We start from the raw sequence: 19,341 nt of genomic DNA on the forward strand, positions 1-19,341 counted from the left end.
CTTCATCAGGAATGAGGATTCTTGTGGGTTTCTCCTACTAATCTCATCATGTTATTGGACCAAGTCTGAAAGCCGTATGTTCCATGCATAGTGTACTTTGATTTTGTGGGGAAAATGTGCAGATTTGTTGGCATGCAATTTTTGGACCAACAATTTGTAGTACTGTATTCTATATTCTGTTTGTTTAGGTCAAGAATTTATTGACTCATTTTCTTCATTTTCAGTTCATCAGATGAAGATATTCAGTTGCGACTGGTGTCAAGATTTGTGAACGAGGCAGTATTGTGCCTGCAAGATGGAATATTGAATGACCCCACTGAGGGAGACATTGGTGCTGTTTTTGGACTAGGGTTCCCACCTTGCCTTGGAGGTAAAGTAGTTGCTGCAGTGGAAAGGATCCATTACTCTGCATGAGCTAATTTGGGGTGGCTCAGTGGCTAGCACTGCTGCCTCAGCACCAGGGACATGGGTTCAATTCCCATATTGGGTGACTGCCTGTGTGAAGTTTGCACATTCTCCCCACATCTGCGTGGGTTTCCTCCAAGGTGCTCCAGTTTCCCCTCTCAATCCAAAGATGTGCTGGACAGGTGAATTGGCCATGCTAAATTGCCCATAGTGTTGGGTGCATTAGTCAGGGGTAAATATAGGGTAGGGGAATGGGTCTGGGTGGGTTACTCTTCGGTCGGTGTGGATGTTTTAGGTCGGAAAACCTATTTCCATACTGTGGGGAATATAATCTAATCAAATCAGCCATTGTGTTTTTCTAGAACTGAAAAATTAAATAGCAATTTGTTTTTTTACATTGTGTCAAATGCTCCCAATGGATCGTTTAAAGCATGTTCACCTTAATTTTGATAGAAAATTCCATGAAATTTTATCTAAGGAAATAGTTTGTAATTGTACAAAATTGCTAAACTTATTTGTCCTTTTATTCTCTTCAAGTTCTAAACACTTTTCTGAAGTGAAGTAATAATTGCAAGAGACCAATTGTTTTCATTTGTTAGATTTTCTACTTAAAAATATAATGTTAGAAATACATTGATTAGAATGACACTTGCAAAACTTTTTCTCAGTATGGCCCCACTTTGAGTCTCAAATTGTGATAACCCCTCAGTGAGAACTGAGAAAGCATGGGCCTGTTAGAGTGGTAGCACTGTGCTGCCTCAGATTACAACCTTAAAATTTCAAATCGTGACCTCAAATGGTTTCCAAACCCCAATTTTAAAGAAGCCTTGGTCTAAAATGTCAAAGATCCTAACAAAGTGGCCAGTCCACTGGTAATGATTTTACTTTTAAATTAAATGGAAATAGAATGAAACTAATTTTTAAATGGGGTTTCTTCTACTTTAGGACCATTCAAATTTTTGGATGCCTATGGAGCAAACAAACTAGTTGACAAAATGAAAAAATATGAAAGTGTTTACGGCAGTGAATTCTCACCTTGCCAGATGTTGCTGGATTATGCAAAGGACACAAGCAAAAAATTCCGTCACTAAGATGAAGATGAAACGTGTACCTAAGTCCGGGACAAATCTAATAAAAATATATAGAAATGCTGAATGTGATTGTTTTCAAAAGTTTGCAATCACGGTTCTTGTGTACATGAGAGTTTTATCTAAACATTTGATTAACATCAAATGAGATACAGTCTGAGTATAGCCATTTTTAATACAAGATATTTTAACTTTAATTCGTGCCTTTAATCACAACTTATTTGCCATCACTCCTGCATAATTTTTAATAATGTTCAATGTTCTTAATATTTTTAAAGATTTGTTTCCTGCAATTTGTTTGTGAAGTCTGGGAAGTTCATATCAAATTTGCCTACTCCTTATGAGTAGCAGTAAGGCCATTCCAATGCAATATTTTAGACATTTAAAAAATTATCATACTTTTACCATTATTTAACAATGCTAAACTGGCATTGTTTTTACCATGTTTTAAAGAAATGTGGGTTGGCAGTTGAGCACTAAAATCTTTTGTAAATGGAGGAAGGTCTCCTTAAATTTGTTTACCATTGGATTTAACACTTGAGCATCGGTTTTAAATGAAGCAATTTAATGACTTAACTAGAGAGAAATTGTTGTTGTGTTTCCAAAGCTGTTGTCCAGACTTAGCATTAATTTTCGATTGATCAGCTAAAGACATACCAAACACTATTTATAACATTATTTCATTGTTAAAAATTGATACCTGCTGCAAGGCTGCTCTTTCATGATTGGGCTCATGGAGCTGTCACACAGTTTAGTTAGTATCACTAATAATGATTTTACTAAGGCACATGAACAAGGACAGTCTAGCTTCTGATGGGAAAATGACTAATGCTCTTTTGCCAATTTCCCTATTTGTATTTGAAATACACGAGAAACTGCGCATAAGGTGGGGCTTTGATGTTGCCATGTTTTAATGGAAGCATGGCTGACATAGTCTTCTATGCTTACACATGAAGACTAGAAGATTTTAGGGTGGTCTGCAGTTTGTGATGTCCTGCCAGGAGGGCTGTCCCTCAACAGAAACTTAACATGAATCCTCATAATGTGTGATTTTTTTTTAAAAACAAAAAATAATCAGATTCTAGACTAGGTAGTCTGATTATGGTATATTTAAATATTTGGGGAATCATTTACCTCAGTGTAGATTTTGCATTGGTAGAATTCCTGAATATCAAAATACATTTGGAAAAATGCACATGTAATATGTGAATCATTCCATGACATTGGTTATATTTTTGTTTTGTACTTATCAGGTGGAATTTAAAATTCCATCTGATCCAATTTACTTGCAAGGTATTTAGCCGAATTGTTTATAAGATGTTTTCAGTTAGTATGTGTCAAAATAAAGGAACAATCCTGGCTAAAACAGATTTGAGTCAAAATAATTTACATTACGTTAACAATGTAAATCAATTTTTATTTGCCACTAAAGATAAGTAATTCTGATTTGCTATGTTGATGACCTAATTTTAATGGCAGGAGTCCTTCTTATCAAGCCATATCCTTCACATCTGTAAATTGAGCAATATTGGATCTCTCCTTATTGACGTATTAGACATGTACTTTTTTTCGGTTTGAATTATTTGTAAATTAGTTGAATAACAATTAACTCTTGACAATGTGCTGACTTTCCTTTCCTGGACCTGATGCAAGCTGATATAGTGAATTGTTCCTTCCCCTTTGGTCCTGTGCTCCCTTTAAAAACTACCATCATTGCCCTCTTGCTATTGTTTAATAATCATCTTGTGTTGAACATACCTCTCCCCTCAAATCCTTGAGCGCGTTGTTGCTTCCCTCAGTCCACCTTTCCTGTTTAAGGCTTGAATCATGTTTCTGTTCCTGTCACAGCAGAAATATGAAAGTCACTAATTACACCCTTTGTATTTTTGCAATGTTAATTTCATTTTGTACTCATCAATAGACATGCAACCTTGATATACTGCACCATACTATTGCTTTGATTACTAGTTTAATGGGATTGCTTGGTTTTGCTCATACTTATCCACTTGTACCTAGGTCATGTTCTGCAATGGCTCTTTCACGCCACATCTCTGCTCCTGGAGTCTGGAGGACCTATCTTCATCTTATAGATGAAAATGCTGGAGATTGCAGCAGCATCCATGGAGTGAGAGCAAACTAATGTTTTGAGTCAAGATGACCCTTCATCAGACCCTCTATCTGACGAAGGGTCACCTCGACTCAAAACGTTAGCTTGCTCTCAGTCCATGGATGCTGCCTGACCTGCAGTGATCTCCAGCAATCTTTTGTTTTCGGTAAAGATTCCAGCTTCTGCAGTAATTTGCTCCCTCAACTTATTTTCTAATTACATTATTATGCACCTTTGTAACAAATGGGAGCTTAGAGACAAAGGCAGTATCAGTGCTCGACAAAACTGTACCACAAGAGTGCTGCAAAACCACCTGCAGCTGTGGGTTCACGTATGCCAACAACACCAAATTCTACTTTTGCCAGCACTTCTTTGATCCTTTCACTGCTTTTACTCTGTAATATTCAGATGTGGGTGAGCCCTAATTTCTTCTGGCTAGCCATATGATTGATTGTAGCTCCTGTCGTTTGGTCCCTTGCTGTTGATTCTGGCTGGATAAGATTTAGTGCAACCTTGGCATTCTATTCAACTCCAAACCGAGTGTCTAACCTCACATTTGCTAATATTAGAAATATTAGGACTTGGCCATCTGTGTCTGCAGTTATACATGTGACAATATAACATAGTGGTAATAACTGAAAACTAGCTCAAAAAAGGGCCAGACTGAGTACTAAATGTTCCTGGATGCAAAGTGCTCAGGAAAGAAAGGTGATGAGGTGGTATTGCTGATTAAGGAGTATATTTTAATGCTGGAGATAAATTGTCCTGATCGAGCATGGACAGGATCTATTTGATTAGATTTAAGAAACAACCGAGAGAGCTATGGGTATTCTGTAGGCCATCAACAAGTAAAAAAGGTATAGAGGAATAAGTTTGAAAGGAAAGCATGGTGATACAAGAATTTGAATGGTTATAATAGGGAATTATTTTCTTCCCGCAGACTGGGATAGTAATGGTATAAAAGGTTAAGAGGGCAAAGGTTTCTCAAATGTGTTCCAGAGATTTTTCTATATAACTATTTCCTGTTCAATATGGAAAGAGGCATTGCTAGACTATTTATGAGAGGAAGGTGAATCTGGTATCATAAGGGATAGATTAGCTACAGTAAAGGAGAAAACAAATTTAGAGAAGGATCAACATCACCGGATTGAGAACAAATCTGGCACAGAAGTGGTGATGGTGTCCCAAGCTTGTTGTTTTGGATTACTAGTCCCATCTAAACAAAGCTAGCTCATGGTGACTGTCTATTGTTAAAAACCTGTCTGGTTTACCTTTTAGAGAAGAAAATCTGCTTGGTCTGGTTGCATGTGACTTGAGACACACTGCAAAATGATTAACTCGTAAGTGGCCTCATTAATGGATGCTCAATAAATGGTGGCCTTGCTCATGATGCCCATAATCCCATGAACAAATAAAAAGGAATCAAAGTTTGTCAGGCAAAAATACAGAAAAAAGGGCTGCCTTGAAAGAGAAGATGGTTTGGGTACAGTTAAGGTACATTCTGAAGAAAATTAAACAGAAGGCATATCAGTCCACAACTCCCCAGCTGAAGAAAAAGAGAGACTATAAAGAAGTAAGAAAAGGACAAGTAGAAAATAGTACACATGGTGAAGAAGGCATATGGCGCACTGGCTTTTATTGGTAGAGGAATTGAGTTCCGGAGTACTGAGGTCATGTTGCAGTTGTATAAGACTCTGGTGCGGCCGCATCTGGAATATTGTGTGCAGTTTTGGTCGCCATACTATAGGAAGGATGTGGAGGCACTGGAACGGGTGCAGAGGAGGTTCACCAGGATGTTGCCTGGTATGGTAGGAAGATCGTATGAGGAAAGACTGAGACACTTGGGGTTGTTTTCATTGGAGAAAAGAAGGTTTAGGGGTGACTTGATAGAGGTGTACAAGATGATTAGGGGTTTAGATAGGGTCGACAGTGAGAATCTTTTTCCTCATATGGAGTCAGCTATTACAAGGGGGCATAGCTTTAAATTAAGGGGGGGGTAGGTATAGGACAGATGTTAGGGGTAGGTTCTTTACTCAGCGAGTCGTGAGTTCATGGAATGCCCTGCCAGTAGCAGTGGTGGACTCTCCCTCATTATGGGCATTTAAGCAGGCATTGGATAGGCATATGGAGGATAGTGGGCTAATGTAGGTTAGGTGGGCTTGGATCGGCGCAACATCGAGGGCCGAAGGGCCTGTACTGCGCTGTATTCTTCTATGTTCTATGTTCTATCAGTTGGATAATACATTCGAAAACCAGGCTGAATATGGAAGGTTCATATCTAAAAGGCTTTTATAGGCATGTAAATGGGTAGTAAAATGACTGAGCCAATTAAAACCTAAAAGCAGAGGAACGAAGGTGGGGAGGTGAGAGCAGATATGTGCACAAATCCTTGGGAGATAGAAGGTAAGCTAAGAAACTGGTCAGTGAAACAAAGAATGGACTGCTAAAATTGAGACACGAGCACAGGAGCAGGGAAGGTAAAAATCTGACTAAAATACTGGTTCAACTTGAACTGGACAGATTCAAGAACCTCAGCCTCTCTCAAAACACTTTCATATATAATTGATTCCAGAGTGTGCTTCAAATTAGTCATGAGCATACAATTCAGGTGTTTTAGTGACTTCTATCCTCCTATCTGGGTAAAATGCTGATAGTCTAGAATAGTGTCTTTGCTGTTTCCAGAGGAACTTTTCACTCATTCATATTCATTACATCTCTGATACAACTTTACCACTATAAGATGCTGAATATTTTTTCCACTTTAAACTTGAAACAATATCATGATCTAGAATCTATATTAGCAACATTGTATGGTATTAGTGGGTAGGTGGGAGAGAAGGAGTGTGAAAATCAACTTCCTGCTGGGTAACATTATGCGATGTTTAATGTTTGTAACCATTCTGAGTATATTTGAGTTTGCGCTCTATTATCTGCATTTGGTCAACATTAACACTGCAAAAACGTTACAAATTCTTGCTTATACAAGCAATTAAAAGGGACATGTTTTTCCAAAACCTTTAAACTTAGGGTGGGAAGTCAGGTTGTGTACCATGTTTTCTTTTTAATTTTGGCGACTGTTGTGGATCCTGTTTAGAGTCATAGAGATGTACAGCATGGAAACAGACCCTTCGGTCCAACCCGTCCACGCCGACCAGATATCCCAACCCAAAATAGTCCCACCTGCCAGCACCCGGCCCATATCCCTCCAAACCCTTCCTATTCATATACCCATCCAAATGTCTCTTAAATGTTGCAATTGTACCAGCCTCTACCACATCCTCTGACAGCTCATTCCATACGTACCACCCTCTGTGTGAAAAAGTTGCCCCTTAGGTCTCTCTTATATCTTTCCCCTCTCACCCTAAACCTATGCCCTCTAGTTCTAGACTCCCCAACCCCAGCGAAAAGACCTTGCCTATTTACCCTATCCATGCCCCTCATAATTTGGTAAACCTCTATAAGGTTACCCTTCAGCCTCTGATGCTCCAGGGAAAGCAGCCCAACCTGTTCAGCCTCTCCCTATAGCTCAAATCCTCCAACCCTGGCAACATGTTTGTAAATCTTTTCTGAACCCTTTCAAGTTTCACAACATCTTTCTGATAGGAAGGAGACCAGAATTGCATGCAATATTCCAACAGTGGCCTAACCAATGTCCTCTACAGCTGCAACATGACCTCCCAACTCCTGTACTCAATACTCTGACCAATAAAGGAAAGCATATCAAACGCCTTCTTCACTATCCTATCTACCTGCGACTCCACTTTCAAGGAGCTATGAACCTGCACTCCAAAGTCTCTTTGTTGTGGTTCTGTTCGCCGAGCTGGGAATTTGTGTTGCAGATGTTTCGACCCCTGTCTAGGGGACATCCTCAGTGCTTGGGAGCCTCCTGAGAAGCACTTCTTTGTTGTTTCCTCTGGCATTTATAGTGGTTTGTCCCTGCCACTTCCGGTTGTCAGTTCCAGCTGTCTGCTGCAGTGGCCGGTATATTGAGTCCAGGTTGTTTGTTGTTAGAATCTGTGGATGAGTGCCATGCCTCTAGGAATTCCCTGGCTCTTATCTGTTTGGCTTGTCCTATAATAGTAGTGTTGTCCCAGTCGAACTCATGTTGCTTGTCATCTGCGTGTGTGGCTACTAAGAATAGCTGGTCGTGAAATTTCGTGGCTAGTTGGTGTTCATGGTTCATGGACAGATAGTTAGCTGTCTTCCTGTTTGTCCTATGTAGTGTTTTGTGCAGTCCTTGCATGGGATTTTGTACACTACGTTGGTTTTGTTCCTGCTGGGTATCGGGTCCTTTGTCCTGGTGAGTAGTTGTCTGAGAATGGCTGTTGGTTTGTGTGCTGTTATGAGTCCTAGTGGTCGTAGTAGTCTGGCTGTCAGTTCAGAAATGTTCTTGATGTATGGTAACGTGGCTAGTTGTGGCATGTCCTCGAGGCATCTGATGATGAAATTGCGGGGGTATCCGTTTTTGGCGAATACATTGTAGAGGTGGTGTTCTCCCTCTTTTTGTGGTTCTGGTGTGCTGCAGTGTGTTGTGGCCCTTTTGAACAATGTCTTACAAAATCCCATGCAAGGACTGCACAAAACACTTCAGGACAAACAGGAAGACAGCTAACGATCTGTATCCATCAACACCAACTAGCCACGAAATGACACGACCAGCTATCCTTAGGAGCCACACACGCAGATGACAAGCAACATGATTTCGACTGGGACAACACTACTATTATAGAACCAGCCAAACACAGAACAGCCAGGGAATTCCTAGAGGCATGGTACTCATCCACAAACTCCATCAACAAACACATCGACCTGGACCCAATATACCGGCCACTGCAGCAGACAGCTGGAACTGACAATCAGAAGTGGCAGAGACAAACCAATATATATGCCGGAGGAAACAACACAGAAGCGCTTCACAGGAGGCTCCAAAGTACTGAGGATGTCCCCTAGACAGGGGACGAAACGTCTGCAACACAAATTCCCAGCGAACAGAACCACAACAACGAGCACCCGAGCTACAAATCTTCTAACAAACTTTGAAGATCTCTTTGTATAGCAACACTCCCTAGGATCTTGCCATTAAGTGTATAAGTCCAACTAAGATTTGCTTTCCCAAAATGCAGCACCTCACATTCATCTGAGCTAAAATCTATCTGCCACTTCTCAGCCCATTGGCCCATCTAGTTAAGATCCTGTTGTAATCTGAGGTAACCCTCTTTGCTGTCCACTACACCTCCAATTTTGGTGTCACCTGCAAACTATACCTCTTATGCTTGCATCCAAATCACTTACATAAATGACAAAAAGTAGAGGACCCAGCATCAATCCTTGTGGCATTCCACTGGTCACAGGCCTCCAGTCTGAAAAACAACGCTCCACCATCACCCTCTGTCTTCTACCTTTGAGCCAGTTCTGTATCCAAATGGCTAGTTCTCCCTGTATTCCATGAGATTTAATCTTGCTAATCAGTCTCCCATGGGGAACCTTGTCGAACGCCTTACTGAAGTCCATATAGATCACATCTACTGCTTTGCCCTCATCAATCCTCTTTGTTACTTCTTCAAAAAACTCAATCAAGTTTGTGAGACATGATTTCCCACGCACAAAGCCATGTTGACTATCCCTAAATCAGTCCTTGCCTTTCCAACTACATGTACATCCTGTCCCTCAGGATTCCCTCCAACAACTTGCCCACCACCGAGGTCAGGCTCACTGGTCTATAGTTCCCTGGCTTGTCCTTACCACCCTTCTTAAACAGTGATAACATGTTTGCCAACCTCCAATCTTCCGGCACCTCACCTGTGACTATCGATGATACAAATATCTCAGCAAGAGGCCCAGCAATCACTTCTCTAGCTTCCCACAGAGTTCTCGGGTACACCTGATCAGGTCCTGGGGAATTATCCATCTTTACCCGTTTCAAGACATCCAGCACTTCCTCCTCTGCAATCTGGACATTTTGCAAGATGTCACCATCTATTTCCCTACAGTCTATATCTTCCATATGCTTTTCCACAGTAAATACTGATGCAAAATACTTACTTAGTATCTTGCCCCATTTTCTGCGGCTCCACACAAAGGCCGCCTTGCTGATCTTTGAGGGGCCCTATTCTCTCCCGAGTTACCCTTTTGTACTTATTATATTTGTAAAAACTCTTTGGATTCCCCTTAATTCTATTTGACAAAGCTATCTTGTGTCCCCTTTTTGCCCTTCTGATTTCCCTCTTAAGTCTACTCCTACTTCCTTTATACTCTTCCAAGGATTCACTAGATCTATCCTGTCTATACCTTACATATGCTTCCTTTTTCTTAACCAAACCCTCAATTTCTTTAATCATCCAGCATTCCCTATACCTCCCAGCCTTTCCTTTCACCCTGACAGGAATATACTTTTTCTGGATTCTCGTTATCTCATTTCTGAAGGCTTCCCATTTTCCAGCTGTCCCTTTACCTATGAACATCTGCCCCCATCAGCTTTTGAAAGTTCTTGCCTAATATCGTCAAAATTGGCCTTTCTCCAATTTAGAACTTCAACTTTTGTATTTGGTCTACCCTTTTCTATCACTATTTTAAATCTAATAGAATTATGGTCGCTGGCCCCAAAGTGCTCCCCTGCTCACCTGTCCTGCCTTATTTCCGAAGAGTAGGTCAAGTTTTGCACCTTCTATAGTAGGTACATCTACATACTGATTCAGAAAATTGTCTTGTACTCACTTAACAAATTCCTCTCCATATAAAACTTTAACACTATGGCAGTCCCAGTCTATGTTTGGAAAGTTAAAATCCCCTACCGTAACCACCCTATTATTCTTCTAGATAGCTGTGTTCTCCTTACAAGTTTGTTTCTCAATTTCCCTCTGACTATTAGGGGGTCTATAATATAATCCCAATAAGGTGATCATCCCTTTCTTATTTCTCAGTTCTACCCAATTAACTTCCCTGGATGTATTTCTGGGAATGTCCTCCCTCAGCACAGCTGTAATGCTATCCCTTATCAAAAATGCAAACTCCCCCTCCTCTCTCGCCTCCCTTTCTATCCTTCCTGTAGCATTTCTATCCTGAATATTAAGCTGCCAGTCCTGCCCATCCCTGAGCCATGTTTCTGTAATTGCTATGATATGCCAGTCCTACCTTGTCCCCTGCCTGACCTGACTGTTTGACTCGCTTCTTTTCTCAACTGTACCAGTCTCCGATTGATCTCCTTCACTATCTCCCTGGGTCCCACCCCCCCAATCTTACTAGTTTAAATCATCCCAAGCAGTTCTAGCAAATGTCCCTGCCAGTATCTTAGTCCCCTTCCAATTTAGGTGCAATCCGTCCTTCTTAAACAGGTCACTTCTACCCCAAAAGAGATTCCAATGATCCAAAAATGTGAATCCGTCTCCCATACACTAGCTCCTCAGGCAAGCATTCATCTGCTCTATCCTCCTATTCCTGCCCTCACTAGCTCGTAGCACTGGGAGTAATCTAGCTATTACTACCCTTGAGGACCTCCTTTTTAAATTTCTACCTAAACTTTCTGTAATCTCCCTTCAGAATCTCAACCTTTTCCCTTCCTATGTCATTGGTTCCAATGTGGACAGTGACCTCTTGCTGGCCCCTCTCCCCCGTGAAAACATGCTGCACCCTCTCTGAGACATCCTTGATCCTGGCACCAGGGAAACAACCCACCATTCTGCTTTTTCGCTACTGGGCACAGAAACATCTGTCTATACCTCAGACTGCAGAATCCCCAAACACAATTGATCTCTTGGCAGCCAACATGCATTGGAGCCAGTCTCAATACTAGAAATTTGGCTGTTCGTGCTACATTCCCTCGAGAATCCATCACCGCCTATATTTTCTAAAACAGCATATCTGTTTGAAATGGGTATTTGCACAAAAGACTCCTGCATTAGGTGCCTACCTCTCTTACCTTTCCTGGAGTTAACCCATCTATGTGACTATATCTGAGACTTTCTCCCCCCCCCCCGCCCCTTCCTATAACTGCCATCTATCACATACTGTTGCTGTTGCAAATTCCTCATTGCTTTTAACTGTCTCTCCAACCGATCCATTCGATCTGAGAAGATTCGTATCCAACAGCATTTATGGCAGATATAATCCGCAGTAACCCTTAAACTCTGACAAGAAGTGCATATCACTGTACTAAAGGCCATTTTTGCTCCTTCACAATCTACAAACCCAGAAAATAATACCGTCTTATTCCTCTACAAAACACTGCCCCAGGTTAAATTAATAGTTATGGCTTATGTTTTAAGTTTAATCAAGAGACATATCTCCAAAAACATATAATCAAGAAAGAACCCACTCTACTCACAACTGCGGCCTTTCTATTGGGCACACTTAAAATAGCGATTACCTTCTCTGATTCTGCGTTGTGAACTTTGCCCAAACTGGTTCCACCAAGATTAGTTGTGAACTTCACTCTTTATTAATTTTCCCAGATGCACTCTGATGTCCAGTGATACATGAATTCAAAACAGGAAAGGCAGTAACTGTGCAGTCTCTCTTTCTCTCTCTCTTTCCCCCCCCCCCCCTCACTCTTTTCTCTCTCCTCTTCTCCCCACCCCACCCTCACTCCACTCTGTGCTTCCTTTGTCTGTTCTTCTCTCTTTTAAAACTGCTGTTCTTTTGACTTGGGGAAAAAAAAGTTCCAAAACAATGCAACACCATATGAAACAGTGATTACTGCGCTTGGAAGTTGCAAAAATCACCTCCAGCACCTAAAATTCCTCAAAAACGGAGCAGCTATTACCCAGCTACCTCTTCAAGCAACAAAAGTCCTATCTAGACTAGTCTGGTGATCACATTTGCAACCTTCACATTAAGCAGCACAACCCTTGCTGAATATCACCATTAGCAGCGTGGGATTATTTCTGATCAAAGTGATACTTGAACAATTGTGCCTTACAAAAGAAGCGCAGAGGTTAGGAATCAGCTATGCATATCTCAGAACCTAATCTCCCTGCCCCACAGCCCCACCACCCAAAGCTGTCCATCATCTAAAAGGCATAGGTCAGAACTATGATGGAATACTCCCATATTATCAGGACATGTAGCCTGCTTGATCAGCACCTGTCCACCTCTTTAACAGTTCACTTACTTCTGCCCCATGACACAATGAGTAGCACCAGCAAAATGCACTGCTACACCTCATCCAGGATTCTTAACAATTGCATTTTGCAAACTTAAAATAGTAAGGGCTGCAGACAAATGGGAACATCACAGATGATGACAATAGAGGAACTAACTATGCCAAAATAAAGTAAGTAGGTTGGAGAAAAGTTGATTTTGAGGGGCTGGGAAAATAAAAAGCACAATTATATTGATAAATATGTAAAACAGTTTTCAGCAGCATGCAGGGAAAATATATTCTAAAAAGAAGAAACTAAGAATAGTGAGATTTCAGGGATGAGTATAGACAAAGAAACAAGTCAAGGATAGGACAAAGGCATTTGTTTAGTACAAAGCAAAGAGGGCACATGATGAGACAAAATCCAAATCTATGAAGAGCCAAGTTTAAAAAGGCAAAGAACAAACAAAATTATTATAGAATAAAACATAAAATATTTTCAGTTCTATCAATCATATCAGGATGCTTGATATGACTATGACTGTTGTGCAATAGATAGGCTAACACTATAGATATTGATAGAGAGATGAAAGAAAGATTCAATAATTACTTTGCTTAACTGAGAACAGATTTGCATGATGAGATGAGCAATGATATTGGTGTTTTTAAAATAGAAACAGGAATTCTACTGAATAAACTACTCAAATACGAAGACAGTACATCCCTGGTCCAGATGGTTTGAAGCTACGTATTTTCAAAGAATCTAGGGAAGAAATAACAAAGATGTTACTACATATATTTAATATTACTTCATAAAAAAAGGGAGTATTGCTGGAAGACTGCTGAATAGTTAAGAAAATTTGGTATTTACGAAGCTGAGAGAAAAACATGCAGTGCAAACTGCAGCATGCTGCTGTGCAGAACGACCTGGGTGTCTTTTTGTATTAATCACATAAAGCTAGTTTGCAGGTGCAGCAGGTAATTAAGATGGCAAATGGAATATTGTCCTTCATTGTTAGAGGGATGGAGTTCAAAAATAGGGACGTTAAGCTGCAGCACTGTAGAATGCTGGTGAGGCCACAGCTGGAGTACTGTGTGCACTTTTGATCTCCTTAGTTGAGAAAGGATGGACTGGCACTAGCGGGGGTGCAGCGGAAGTTCATGAGGTTGTTTCCTGGCTTTGGAACTGAAAGCATTATTTTTTAATTTTCAGATTGCAATAAATTGTGGGTGAGAAGGTGAGGTGATATTGAGGAGTACCGCAACAAATTACAAGAAAATATTAATAACCTACAGAATAGTCAAATAATTAGCAAATGGCATTCAATACAAATAAATGTACTTTAAGACCATAAATTTAGGCTACCCATAAGAGAGTTCCACAAAAGCGAGTCGGGAATTCAAAATAAATCAAATGTTTTTTCTTCAAGGTGTCATGAAATGAATGGAACTCAAAGTCTCAGGGAGTGGTTGAAGCAAATAAATACTTATGAAGAAAAAATTGAAAAAGCACACAAGCAACAAAGAAGTAAAGGATTATAGTGATAGATTTAGAGGAGGAAAATTGGGAGGAAGTTTGATCAAAGCAGAAACTTTGGCATAGAATGGTTGAGCTGGGAGACTTGATTCTCTGCAGCTAATCCTATGTAAACAGCCTAAAAGGTTCCGTTCCATAATACACATATCCTGACTGATAAATGTAATTGCAATTGCTGAACCAAAATTCTGGGATTCCTGAAGACCAGTGTAAGTGCTGTGCCATCATAAGATAGTCACCTTAAGGTCCATAAGAGGTAGGCACCAAATACTGCTGTTAATATTCCATGATTAAAACTTTAAGGTGGAGTATATGTTCTTACAATGAGTGATGTAACTTTATGTCCAATACTCAATTTACTAAGTGAACCTTTTTTCTCGTGAACTCCTTTTAAAGATGATATTGACCAAATAATGCTTAGTCTCGGATTCCTCCCTCCCTTTCCTAGACCACTCCATTTCTAGCTCGGGCAACTGACTCAACACAGACATTTACTACAAACCGACCGACTCCCACAGCTACCTCGATTACACCTCCTCCCACCCTGCCCCCTGTAAAAATGCCATCCCATATTCCCAATTCCTTCGCCTCTGCCACATCTGCTCCCAGGAGGACCAATTCCAATACCGAACAACCCAAATGGCCTCCTCCTTCAAAGGCTGCAATTTCCCCACAGACGTGGTCGAAGATGCAGTGGAGAGCATCACATCCACTTCCCGCACCTCCGCCCTTGAACCCCGCCCCTCCAATCGCCACCAGGACAGAACCCGACTGGTCCTCACCTTCCACCCCACCAACCTGCAGATACATCGTATCATCTTTCTTCATTTCTGCCACCTCCAAACAGATCCTACCACCAGGGATATATTTCCCTCCCCACCCCTATCAGCATTCCAGAGAGACCACTCCCTCCGCGACTCCCTTGTCAGGTCCACACCCCCTACCAACCCAACCTCCACTCCCGGCACCTTCCCCTGCAACCGCAAGAAGTGCAAAGCTTGCGCCCATACCTCCCCCCTCACATCCCTGCAAGGCCCAATGGATCCTTCCATATCCGTCGCAAATTCACCGGCACCTCCACACACATCATTTACTGTATCCGCTGCACCTGATGTGGTCTCCTCTACATTGGGGAGACAGGCCGTCTACTTGTAGAATGTTTCAGGAAACACCTCTGGGACACCTGCACCGACCAACCCAACCGCCCCGTGGCTGAACACTTTAATTCTCCCTCCCACTCCGCCAAGGACATGCAAGTCCTTGGACTCCTCCATCGCCAGACCCTGGCCACACGACGCCTGGAGGAAGAGTGCCTCATCTTCCACCTAGGAATCCTCCAACCACACGGGATGAATGTAGATTTCTCCAGCTTCCTCATTTCCCCTCACCCTACCTTATCTCAGTCCCAACCCCCGGATTCAGCATCGCCCGCTTGACCTGCAATCTTCTTCCCGACCTCTCTGCCCCCACCCTTCTCCGGCCTCTCACCCTCACCCTCAACTTCTTCCACCTATCATATTCCCAGTGCCACTCCACCTAATTTCCCCCCCCCCCCCCCCCCCCTCCCCCAACCCCCCACCTTTTATCTCAGCCCGCTTGGCACACCAGCTTCATTCCTGAAGAAGTGCTTATGCCCGAAACATAGATTCTCCTGCTCCTCAGCTGCTGCCTGGCCTGCTGCGCTTTTCCAGCACCACACTTTTCAACTCTTCCCTTACATATTGGCAACCAAGAAAAAGGGATGAGGTCCTACAATACGAAATCTCAGGATTACTACCAGTGCTATGTGCCAGCAAACACAGAAATGACAGGATATATCAGTTGAATACATGGTTGAGGAAATGTCTTTGGTAGGTATTCTGATTTCTGGGATGTTGGGATCTCTTCTCGTAGGACAATCCTGCAATAGCTTATTCTACCTTCACTGCACCTCATCCATAGCAAGTATCAAAAGAAACAGGTTAAGTTGCATCTAGTAGGACTAGGAGCAGGGTCCTCATGGAGGTGATCTTTTTCCAGTTGGCAGACAGTGACTACTGGTGATCCTCAGGGGTCATTGCTAGGACCCCACTACTATTCACAATATATGATTTAGGTAAGGGAGTTAATCTAATATCTTTAAATATGGAGGTAATACAAAGCTGGGTGGGAGGTGAACCGTGAGGAGGATGCAGAACAGAGATGCTTCAGTTGATTTGGACAAGCTGAGTGAGTGGGCAAATGCATGGCAGATGCAATATAAAGTGGATAAATGTGAGATTTGAGAATTGTAATTTGAGAGGAGAGAATGAGTGATGAGACCTATGTGTCCTTTTATACCAACAACTTAAGGTAAGCATGTAGCTGAAGCCAGCGATGAAGGTGACAAACAATATGTTAGCCACTTCAAAGTGAGAGAATTTGAGTTCAGAAGTGGTTTTTTTATTTTCAGTTACAAGGCCATGATGAGACTGCACCTGGAGTATTGTTTGCAGTTTCAGTCTGCCTTAGAGACAATATACTTGTTATGGATGGGGTGCAGTGAAGGTAGAATAAGCTATACCAGGGATTGCAGGATTGTCCTATGAGAAGAGATTAGTTTGACTGGGCCTGAATGCACCAGAGTTTAGAAGGATGAAAGAGGATCCAATTGAAATATAAAATTCTAACAAGGCGAGAAGATTACATGTAGGGAAAATGTATTCCCCTCTTTGGGGGGAGGGAGGAAGGTTTAGAACAGGGGTCACAATCTCAGGATATGTTAGAACTGAGATGAAGAAACATTTTTTCACTCACAGGGTGGTCATCCTGTTGAATTTGTTACCATACAAGACTGGGACACTGAGATATTCAAGAAAGAATTATTAATTTTTAGATATTAGAAGCGTCAAACTGCACAGGGAGAAAGCAGGAATATGGAACATACTTTCAACTATATGATCATTTTGAGTGGTGGAGCAGAATCAAAGAACTGAATGACCTACTACTGCTTCTAGTTTCTATGAAGCTACAGTAAGATGTTTCTAAAATAATTATATTTTCCTAACCTCAACAGACTCTAGATATTTAACAGCACAATGACACCAAGAATATTACAATTAAAATACATGAAATGAGCAGTGGTATTGTGACTGACTCCTGGAGACACCAATTTACTTCCCTTCTGTGAAGAAAACTATCATTTAATACTGCTCTCTGCTTTAAGATAAATGGAAATGCTTAAATCTCTTGCTGATACAAATATATGATTTATACTGAAGCAAACAAGTGTCAAAAATATTCATAAATATGGATTAACACAAAGTTCTTGAGAAAATTCTGGTTGTTATTTATTGACAACTTTATTGGAATTTGAACACTGGCAAGAATATAAACAGCATTCAATTTATTGGTCAGAAATTCAATTCCTACTCATTATGTAGAATTTTTCCGAAGGGAGAATTTGCCTTCATACAGCTTGTCAAAAGATAAGCAGCTTAGTTCTAACTCCCAGAGAGAATCCGCATATCATTGAAACAGATTTCTTAGAAATTGAAGTTTTTACAGGTCAAGGATTGCAGTCAAATTTAACATTATTTTAGAAACTGTAGTCTGAGTATCCAGCAGATGGTGCTCATCTCATACTTCTTTTTCTCTCTTGCACTCAATGAAATTTATATGCTTCAAAAACCATTTCTTCAGAATAGTGATTGCTGATTTTAATGCTGTCAAATATTTAAATAGCATGGATCCTACTGAATTTTGAGAAGATTCGTGGCTCAGGTTGAGGTTCTGGATGTAAGTTTGCTCGCTGAGTTGGAAGGTTCGTTTTCAGACGTTCCATCACCAGACTAGGTTCACGAATGATGTTACCTGGTATGGTGACGAAATGTCTGAAAACAAACCTTCCAGTTTTGAAGGATCCTATTTGAAGTTTTAAACTAATTATAACTTGATTTTTGAATTAATGGTTGAACAATACAACAATATTACCTCACTCCCATTTCCCTTGATTACAAAACACTAATAATCATTTTACCTGTGGAAAATAAAGAATGACATTCAATGAATGTATTGAAGAAGATTTTCAAACTGTTGAGATTACCTCAATACCATTAAAGGATGCTCATCTGACAAATAAAAACCGAAAGAACGAAGAGCTTCAAGATGGCGGTGACCCAGTAGGTCTGAGTCTGCTGAGCTCTGCCCACGACCCAGGCAAAGTGGGGTTCCTACCCTCCCCTCACTTTTTAAACTGCTAAAAATACCTTTTTTTCCCTGCAGCTACAGTATTTCTGCATCAAACTTTAGCAGTTTGATACATTTTAAAATTACCAAAATAAAGGACCGTTTTGGATACTTGTGGGGGGGACTTACCAGGGGTAAGTAACGGGGCTCAGGCCTCTGGCACGGAGCCTGTCCCCGTTACTCAGAAGGGAAGGGTGGAGAAGAGCAGAGCAATAGTAATTGGGGACTCGATAGTTCGGGGCACAGATAGGCGGTTTTGTGGGAACGAGAGAGACTCACGTTTGGTATGTTGCCTCCCAGGTACAAGGGTACGTGATGTCTCTGATCATGTTTTCCGGGTCCTTAAGGGGGAGGGGGAGCAGCCCGAAGTCGTGGTCCACATTGGCACAAATGACATAGGTAGGAGGAGCGCTGAGGATGTCAGGCAGGCTTTCAGGGAGCTAGGTTGGAAGCTCAGAGTTGGAACGAACAGAGTTGGTTTGTTACCCGTGCCACGTGATAGAGAGTCGAGGAATAGGGAGAGAGAACAGTTAAATGCGTGGCTACAGGGATGGTGCAGGAGGGAGGGATTCCGGTATTTGGATAACTGGGGTTCTTTCTGGGGAAGGTGGGACCTCTATAAACAGGATGGTCTGCACCTGAACCTGAGGGGCACCAGTTTCCTTGGTGGGAGGTTTGCTAGTGCTCTTGTGGGGGGGGGGGGTTTAAACTGACTCTGCAGGGGCATGGGAACCCAGACTGTAGCTTTAGGGTGCAGGACCTGGAGTGTAGGGAGGTTAGGAACATGGCATCAATTTCAAAGGAGGGTGCCTGTAAACAGGAAAGTGGCTTGAAGTGTGTATACTTCAATGCAAGAAGTATACGAAATAAGGTAGATGAACTTGCAGCGTGGGTTGGTACCTGGGACTTCGATGTTGTGGCT

The 19,341-nt window shown here is 41.6% G+C and overlaps 1 protein-coding gene across 1 annotated transcript in view; it reads left to right on the top strand.

The window, feature by feature from the left end:
• LOC122540281 (trifunctional enzyme subunit alpha, mitochondrial) overlaps positions 1-2,859 on the top strand; it is a 132,650-nt gene extending 129,791 nt beyond the window's left edge. Inside the window, exons 19-20 of the mRNA XM_043675762.2 lie at positions 225-370; positions 1,351-2,859. Coding sequence (XP_043531697.2) covers positions 225-370; positions 1,351-1,496 — 292 coding nt within the window. The 3' untranslated portion in view covers positions 1,497-2,859. The remainder of the gene's footprint in view (positions 1-224; positions 371-1,350) is intronic.
• The last annotated feature ends 16,482 nt before the right edge of the window (positions 2,860-19,341 follow it).

Source organism: Chiloscyllium plagiosum, unplaced genomic scaffold (assembly GCF_037043375.1).
Source record: "Chiloscyllium plagiosum isolate Xiang-an unplaced genomic scaffold, Cpla_swu_hap1 HiC_scaffold_3, whole genome shotgun sequence".
Taxonomy (NCBI): domain Eukaryota; kingdom Metazoa; phylum Chordata; class Chondrichthyes; order Orectolobiformes; family Hemiscylliidae; genus Chiloscyllium; species Chiloscyllium plagiosum.